At 37.0% G+C, this 9,422-nt stretch overlaps 1 protein-coding gene across 1 annotated transcript in view; it reads left to right on the top strand.

The window, feature by feature from the left end:
* Positions 1-6,095: 6,095 nt before the first annotated feature.
* LOC108340342 (DExH-box ATP-dependent RNA helicase DExH3) overlaps positions 6,096-9,422 on the top strand; it is a 29,517-nt gene continuing 26,190 nt past the window's right edge. The window contains exons 1-5 of the mRNA XM_017577643.2: positions 6,096-6,460; positions 6,897-7,051; positions 7,199-7,286; positions 7,384-7,620; positions 8,661-8,756. Of these exons, the coding sequence (XP_017433132.1) occupies positions 6,221-6,460; positions 6,897-7,051; positions 7,199-7,286; positions 7,384-7,620; positions 8,661-8,756 (816 nt within the window). The 5' untranslated portion in view covers positions 6,096-6,220. The remainder of the gene's footprint in view (positions 6,461-6,896; positions 7,052-7,198; positions 7,287-7,383; positions 7,621-8,660; positions 8,757-9,422) is intronic.

Below are 9,422 nucleotides of genomic sequence, written 5' to 3'. Positions count from 1 at the left end.
CTTCTTCCATTCAATTCATCTTAAAACCTGCAAAAATAATGAAAACCAAGCATAAAACCCATCCAACTCTCTTATTTCCAAAACATAAGCAAAAGCATGATTACAAGCTAGTTTCTAAGTCATAAAGGTTGTCTTTAAGGTCAAAATTAAGTCTAAAAATAACAGTTTTTCAACTGTTATCACAACCCTAAACTTAGAACTTTGCTTGTCCTCAAGCAAACATAATGTAACTCAATCTTCCACCAATCCATACAATGGTTCACCACATTCAAAACTCCTTCTTCCAAGATAAGTAATTACTCAAATCAACTCATCACAAAGAATTTAGTCAAGATGCACACATGCTTTAGTGATCACATAATCAAATAATATTCAACAAATGTTATTCTCATGAATGACCAATCAACTAAGCATAGATGTAAACATGTGCTCATGGAATCTTTCCTCACTAGATAAAGTGTTTCACTCAAACACACAAGTGTATAAGAGGTCACTCCTTCACTCTACTATCACAATGTCACATGAATTAACTTTGCCTTTCATTTAACCATAATCAAACACATTCACAAGGAAGTATCATCACAAGGACTTTTCTATGGCTTATAATGTGGCTGGGCTAACAAGAAAATTGGTTTTTCTAGATCACAAAATCCTTGAGTTAAGTGAATCATCTAAACACAACCATTCTTCCTTCTTCCCAACTTTCTTTTGCATTGAGCCTTTCTTTTTCTTTCTTCTATTTTCCTTTTTCTTTTACTTTTCACATGCTTAGCTCAATGCTTTTCATATTCCCCTTTTTAAATCACCCAACAACCCCAAACTTGAACATTTATCAATACCACAAGATATCTTCAACTCAACTCAAGGTAAAACTTTTCAAAAAGGGTTTTCTATCATGTTCAAAGCTAAGGGTTCAAAGGATAGAACACATTGTGCTCTCTTTTATTGGGGTAAAATCATACATTTGGCTAATAAAGGGTAACAATAGATGGCCTTGATCATATGACACATACAAGCAAGTGATTCAATCATAGAACCCTGGACAAAGTCATTCATGCTTTCAAGGTAATACCATTCATTCACACAAACTCTAGAGTTCAAAACCTCACATATAGGCTCGTCCAATCATTCCACACACACATTGTACTTAGCATCATAATCACAATCACAACATCATGCATTTATTCACATAGGTTGTGAACAACCACCTGTATATCAGCATATAGTTCACAATCTCAACATCAATCATTAACCAAGCGTCATCAAGCAATACTCATCATGCATAAATCACAAGCAAACCATCATGGCAGATAAAGTTTCAAATTGAGTACATCAAACCCTATTATAAAAACAGAAGCAAATAAGTTCAACAGTACAAAACAAAAGATAACAAATCCTGCTTTAGAGGTGATAACATCCATCAGTAGATGTTATATCTGCTCCTCATCAACCCATGTTGTCGTCTGTATCTTCCTCCACTTCATCTTCCTCAGCATCTTCAAAAGCATTCTCATCATCCATAGCTGAAGCTTCAGCTGCTCCAGCTCTGCTGTCCTAAGCTTGCTCCTCTGGCCATGGCACCACATTATGAAACTCATCAATGGTCCACCTATGTGTTGGGGGTGTATCATACATCCCAATAATCATCTCTGTTGTGGCCCCCTGCCCTTTGTGGATGGACTGCATCCTAACATCTATAAGAGACATATACATGTCCCTCATCTAAAATGACTCTACTTCTTGAGTCTCTGTAGATGCCTAGCCGTGTGGTGGTCTTCTTCCTCTACGAGGACGGCGTGCTGGTACTAGCTGAGCTGCCTCATCACCTCCACAATACTGTTTGTAATAGGCCTCATCAATAGCTTTCCTATGCCTCTCAAATGGCGGAGCAGAGATATTCACCCCAACTAGCTCACATAAATGTGTAATCAAAGAGGGATGCCCCAGAGGTGCTTTGTTATTCATAGTGTTGGCACACACTTGTATCTCATTAGCTATGACCTGGCCAATATTAATGCTCATCCCTCTGAGCACACAGTACAAGAGAAGCGCCCTGCTGACAGTTATGTCTGAGACATGTGAGCATGGCTGAATGTTGGCATGAGAAAATGCCATCCAATACTTTGCTAGAGGAATCAGATCAACTCTCCTGATGTTCACTACAACACCATTCCTGTTTCTCTGAAAGTGTCCACCAGGCATACATAGCACATTTTCCACATCACCAAAGTCTGCTCGTTCTTCCATATTGAGAGCAAACCGACACTACTCACCAGCCCATTCAGTATTTAAGAATCTATTAATGGAATCAGGGTCATACCGAATGACGTGTCCTCTAACATAGCTCAGATAGTCTTCAACAGGATGATCACCCAACCTTCTTGCGTTGGTGTAAAATTCTTTCACCACTGTTATGTTAGCTGGTGCAGGGTAAGTGGCTAGCCTCCCCTAGTTCCTGTTCTTCAATTGCTCCCCAAATTGTGGAGCAAAGTCAGGTATCAATCCAGTCTTCCTTTCCATCAGTAGCCTCCTATCTTGGACAACTAGAAAGTGGCGCTCATGCTTGCGGGATAGGAACTTGTTGGCATAGGATCGTTTCTGCTCCTTGTCCTTCCTCTTAGATCTTATAGTCTTGATTCTCTTGCCTGATGAGGAGGCTATCCCTACATCAAACACAGTTCACAAAATCACAAGACATATTGTTAAGCATTAGAAAACCACAAATAACACCCTAAGATCAGTCCTATCACCGCTGAGGCAATCAAAACCCCTCAGCACAACTTATACAGCAAGCCAGCAGCCAAAAGAAGCAAGAAAAACCATTCTGTCAGAATCGCGCTCAGGGGAAATTTCTGTTGAGCAGCGATTCTGTAGACTTTTCAAAATCTTATTTAAATGCTCTTAATCTCCACCCACATGTGTTCTTCCTTGTTCCAGACCCAAATTCAACAGTTTAATCGGTCCAAACAGTAGTTAATTCATCTAATCATGCATAAAAATCATAATCCCTCAAGAATCATGCTTAGACAACCATGTTCATACCAATTCATGCTTTCAAAAACCTAGAATGAAAAATACTTGTACTTACTTGGGTGGAGATGCTAAATGAATGAAAAATGCTCTATGAATGTGAAGAAGTCAGCCCCCAACAACAATGCTCTCACCAAACCCCAAACTTGAATTAAAACTTGGTGCAAAAAGTGAGTGGAAGAGAGATTTTGTGAGAGGGGGAAGAAGGGAAAAGTGAGGAAAACTCTTTGGAAAGTGCTTGAGAGTGTGTGGGAAGAGAGAGATATGAAAATAAAAGCAAAGCCGCGCCCTAGGGTATTAAAATACCCAAATGGGCCTAATCCCGCTGAGCCCATTTGAACCAAACCAATCCATCCAACTCTGCAGTGTTGGCGCTCAGCGGAAATTTCCGCTGAGCGGCATTTGCGGCACCTCTTCTCTTTTTTCCTAGCTTGCCTTAGGTGTGTTATACTCATGCCTCTCACTCACCTCATGCATTTATGTTTTCACATCACTCATACATTCCATCCCTATCATGCATCTAAAGTAGAATCAAACACAAATAAAGTAAATCAACTAGGTTGCCTCTTAGGTAGCTCTTGTTTAACGTCACGAGCCTGACCCAAAATCCTCCAGCACCCTTCAGTAAGTGCAAATCTTTCTTACCAACACCCATCAGTAGGTGTAAACAAACCTGATATCCTTCAGTAGATACTTAACCACCTAGCATCCATCAGTAGATGTAAACCCTGTAACAAGTTTATAACCAAAACAAAAAATACCAAAAGTTCATAATTACATCACCAAACAAAAAATAAAAGTTTTTAAATCACTGGGTTGCCTCCCAGCAAACGCTCTTTTAACGTCACTAAATTGAGGTGATACAATTGTTAGAATATGTTCCTCATAATACACCGAAAGTAGAAGTTGAAGCTATGATGCTTGATAGTGGTCAGACTGTGGATATAGTTGGTGGTGAATGTCAACAGCAAGGTGATAGTGGACCAATTTTCAAGAGGTTTTATGCATGTCTCAAGGCATGCAAGGTTAGTTTTGTCTCATGCAGGCCAATTATTACGCTGGATGGTGCTTTCTTGAAAGGAAAATATGGTGGTGAATTGTTAAGTTCTGTTGGTAGAGACATGAACGACCAAATGCATGTTGCATATGCCGTGGTGGAAGTAGATAACAAGGATACATGGAGATGGATTTTGGAACTTCTGGTTGAAGACCTCGGTGGGGCACGAGTATGTTCATCATTTAAATTCATCTTAGACCAACAAAAGGCAATTCCAATGACCTTTCACCCCATTATGTTCATTTACATTAATATCGAAATCAGACCTCTAACCACACTATTATAATTTAAAATAACAGGGACTACTTCAAGCTATACAAGAAGTGGTTCCTAGAGTTGATGAACGATACTATGTTAGGCACTTATGCAAATTTCAGAAAAAAGTTCTTTGGAAAGCATCTACAGCGTTTGATGTCGAGGGCAACTACAACAATCCACCCACAAACATGGGAAATAGAAATGAGAAAGATAAAAGAGCTCAACGATGATGCTTTTAAATACTTGATCAAAATTCCTCCTAGGTTTGGTTTTCTTTAATACCTTTTCAAAATGTTGTGTCTGCTGTAATGATTTAGTTTTATTGTTTAATGGTTTCCCAAGATTAATGCTATAATGATTTAGTTGTACATGCTTAGTTCAATTGGCTAAAGAGTGGAAAACTTGGATGTTTATTAACCTGTACTTGTACCTGCTTAATATTTCTTAACCTATTCCAATGTAGATATTGGTCATGATCAAGGTTTACCACCACATCTCAATGTGATACTTTGGTAAAGAACATGTCAGAGGCATTCAACAGTGTAATGGTGCATATAAGGTCTAAGCTAATCATAAGCATGTTAGAGGAGATCCGGCTTTACCTGATGAAGAGATGGGCAACAAACATTACAAAAATACAATCATTTTTTGGGGTCATTTGTCCTAAAATCAAGACTAGACTTAATAAGGAGTCCCAATTAACTAAATATTGATTCCTAGGTAACCTTAATTTATTATTATTTATGATTTGTGTTAAAATGTCAAGTTTTTCATTATTAATTATAAGGTCTTTTGTCTTTACAATTGGTCAGCAAACAAGCTCTTTGAAGTTCGTCATGTGTCCCAAGCTGGGGACAAGTTTGTAGTCAATATAGACCAATTTTTGTGTACATGCAGGAAATGGACTATCACTAGCATTCCATGTTGCCATTCCTTGGCTGCTATGAAAATTCTCAATTTAGATGCATAGGACTTCATACCTTGTTGGTTTAGGAAGTCAATATATGAAGAAATATACTCATCAATTGTGTATCCAATAAATGGTAACAACATGTGGGTGATTACCACATATGCTAATGTCTTCCCTCCACCAAAAAGAATATTACCAGGGAGACGAATGAAGAAAAGAAGGTTGGATCAATGAGAGTTAATGAAGGACGATACAAGAATGAGGAAGGGTGTGTTACTTAAAAGATGTGGCCTTTCTAAGGAATTGGATCACAATAGAACTTCATGCTCGAAATTAACCTAAGAATGTGTTCTGATTCCATAACCAGAATTCAATTACTCAGTCATAAACACATAAGAATGGTCCTTCGACGAACAATAAGAATGATCTTTCGACATCCTCTTTGAAGAAGAACAAGTACGTTCACCTCCTGCGTCGTACAAAAACAAGCTCGATGACCTCACACACCCTTTTCAATTAAGGATTTTCATCTTCGACTTTAGGGATTTTATGAAATCCCAATTCTTTTTCATTCCTAAATTACACAACCACGTTATGCGAGCGTTCTCTACTACTTGCTTAACATTTACACAGACAACATGTTACAAGATAGAAATTTTAACTTCATCTACCCCAATTAACAACAAGATTCCAATTGATTCAATTTTACATCAACATAGACCTAATTGAGACAAAAAATAATACCAAACTTATTTAAGACAATTATACCTCGAAAATTATTAAAAAAAAAACCTATGCATACCCCTTTTTCATTCTATATATTCACGCTCGGGTAGCCGACCCAACCCTAAAACAACCCAAAACTTAAAACGGGTCGGGTTGATAGAGACCTACCGGACGAATCTCTTCGCATTTCAAACTCCATTGCGACACTATCAAAGCAACACCGCAATGCCTCTGCAACGATGCGCAGTTCAAAGTTTGCAGTGTCTCTGCTTATAGCACGTGCCAAGTCCCTTCAACTTCATCACCTCACGTGTCACTGCGTCGCTTCTTCTTCTCCAACTTCAACGCCACTCTTCAGGTTTTTCCCTTCTTCCATACGAAATGCGAATGCCGTCGCCACCACGCGCCTCTTCTCCAGCTACTATTCCCTCGAACAGTTTTCCGATGATGAATACGACGGTGACTTTGAGAACCAGCAGGTTCTTCTTCTTCTTCTTCTCTCTCTCTCTCTCTGTTTTTTCTTTCAAATTTTATTGTTTATCTCATATGCTTAGATGTTTCACGTGTCGTTTTGGTGAAAGTGATTTTATTTTTGTTTAGGTATTTGAAGTTCGCTTTGTCTGGTTATGTTAGTATGTTTTGATTGCAATGATTAAATTGAAAAATAATACAGTTGAAGTTAAATATATTTTAATACCTATGAACTGGTTATGAATATGTTTTCTACAATTGCAGTTCTGTAAAAACAAATACTTTTGTTACAAATGCTGAGGCTTTTCAATCGAAGATGGAATTTGATTAAGGTTCAATTTGGACAAAATGGAATCTACTTTTTTGTACTCAGTAGGTTCTGAAAATCATGGTCTGCTTTGGTACAGGGCTACTATTTCTGAGAAAATGTAATGGTTATTGTAGGTATCGTCTACGGTGGCCAATGTAGACGAGTGGAAATGGAAACTCAGCATGCTGTTACGCAGCGAAAAGGACCAGGAGATTGTATCAAGAGATAAAAAAGATAGGAGGGACTATGAACAGATAGCTAACCTTGCCAAAAGAATGGGGCTATACAGGTAAAATAATACACATTTATTCATGCTTTGTGAAATGAGAGAAAAAAAATAAAGACTCACTGACTTTAAGAGATATTCAGACTTTTTAAAGAATCTGCGTCTTTCTGTTTTCAATCATTTATTCGTGTTGGTTATCATAATGCACAGTGAGTTGTTTGGAAAAGTGGTCGTTGCAAGCAAGGTGCCTCTTCCCAACTACCGTCCAGATTTGGATGACAAACGTCCACAAAGAGAGGTAATAACTTTGCCACAACTGGTGGGTAGAAAACTTCAATTTGTACTAGGATTGGTTGTATCCTAGAAAAATAATCTCCTACATTCCGTTGTCACAGGTGGTGATTCCACTAAGCTTGCAAAGGAGGGTTGAGGGTTTGCTGCAGGAGTACCTTGATAGACTTCAGTTAAATTCTGCAAAGACAACTGGCAGCCTGGATGATGGGAACTCCACCAATCAAGTTAAAGAAATAGACATTGACGAAAATGATGATTCTTTTGTGGATGAATCTGTCATGGAAAAGGTTCTCCAAAAGAGGAGTTTGAGGATGCGCAATATGCAAAGAGCTTGGCAGGTTTTGTTTGATTTCTTGAATTTTCCTGTTAGATTTTGTTTGGTATCACACATGCATGAATTAGTCACAAATTAAGAGTCTGTGTCTGTTGGGTTTACTTTTTTTGTAATTTGTTAATTTTCTTTTCTGCTCTAATTTCATACCGAAATTATTAGTTTGTTTGTGTGGTTTTTCTAACTTATAATGAAAATATGTGTTTGTCCTTGCATAGATTATATCTTATACACAATTACTCACACTGAAGATTAAATGGTACCACGAGACTAGGTTCTAATTTTTTAGCTTGGCCAACAACCACTGTTATGTTTTTTGTTGTACAGTCCTTTCTGTAGCAAGTTATTTGTCTTCCTTTGTTTTGTTGTATTGGAAAAACGGAACAACTTTCCTTTTATTTTTCTGATACTAAAATTGGTTACTTGGTCATAAATGATACTATTGCTGCTGTCTTCCTGGCTTGCGAGCTTGTGTGTTGACAAATGGAAGAACTTAGTATTAATTGCTATACAAATTTGAATATTCATGATTTATCTGAAGGCTTACCAATCAGATATTTGCATGTTCGTAATAAAAGCTTGCAAATGAAGTTTGGAGTTGGTTGCTGATACGCAAGTTTTACTTTAGCTATCTTACAAACAAATAATCATATTTTTGTTGTTTTTAAAATGCCCTACTTCTATGAACATAAGATATTTTCATGCCATTAAGCACTCTAGAGCCAGATAGTTAAAATGGTTGTGTATAGCTGCACACACAGAGTCAAGATACAAGCTTGTAGTGTTGCATAGAGCTATGCTGACTCTTGGTATAGGAGTATGGCATGTGGTTTCTGTAAGTTTTATCTAGTCTGCATAATGGGCTTCTTACATTATCCCTATATTTTAAGCCAACAAATATTTTTTAGTGAATTGAGATTCTCAAAACTACAATTTATTTTACTTATGGTTTTTTCTTTTTATTCTTTTTAATGAAGCAGAAGGTTCTTGAAATAATTTGCCTACTTTTAGCTTTAAACTATATATATTGTACTTTTTTGAGTACAGGAATCACCTGAAGGCAGGAAAATGTTGGAGTTCCGGAAGTCTCTACCATCATTTATGGAAAAGCAAGGTTTACTTCAAGCTATAGCACACAATCAGGTATGCTTGCTAATTGTGTTTCATTATATATGTGCCAGGTTAGCTATCAGCACATCTTTAGTACTCTGAACTTTGAAAACCAAACACTGTATGGACTATCCATAATCCCACAAGGTTTTTAGGACATCATTATAAAAAATAAACAGATAAGAACTGAAGATTGAAACTGGACTTTGACACTTAGTATTTTAGTTAGATTTTAATGATCTAAAATCTAGATAGGTCTTTGTCTACCATACAGGCATTACCTGCAGCTGAAAAGTAGGTAAACTTAAGCTGAATTGGACTGAACCAACACTTAAAATACACTAATAGGTCCTTGAAATCAGCACTACACCCTGTGGAAAAATTTGCAATGAAAGGCATATCAAAATTAGATCACATTTTTCTTTTTTGGTATTTAAATTTGTTTTATTGGTCTTTTCATGCCCTTTATCGAACATTTTTTTAAATTGATTTATAATCTTTCCTTTGTCCTTTTGCTTGAATGATTAGTTTGGTATTTTTATCTGACTTAAACTTAATAGATGCTATGCACTTAATATAATTTTTCAAAATGATGGGAAGGCTTGAGATGAGCAGTAGGTTGGTTTTAACAGCTCTACAACCTTATAATTATGCCATTTTATTGAATTTTACTCAGTGAAATTCAACCTGTCCTTATTC

This window comes from Vigna angularis, chromosome 5, assembly GCF_016808095.1.
Source record: "Vigna angularis cultivar LongXiaoDou No.4 chromosome 5, ASM1680809v1, whole genome shotgun sequence".
Lineage (NCBI taxonomy): Eukaryota > Viridiplantae > Streptophyta > Magnoliopsida > Fabales > Fabaceae > Vigna > Vigna angularis.
This window is presented reverse-complemented; position numbering and strand designations above follow the sequence as displayed.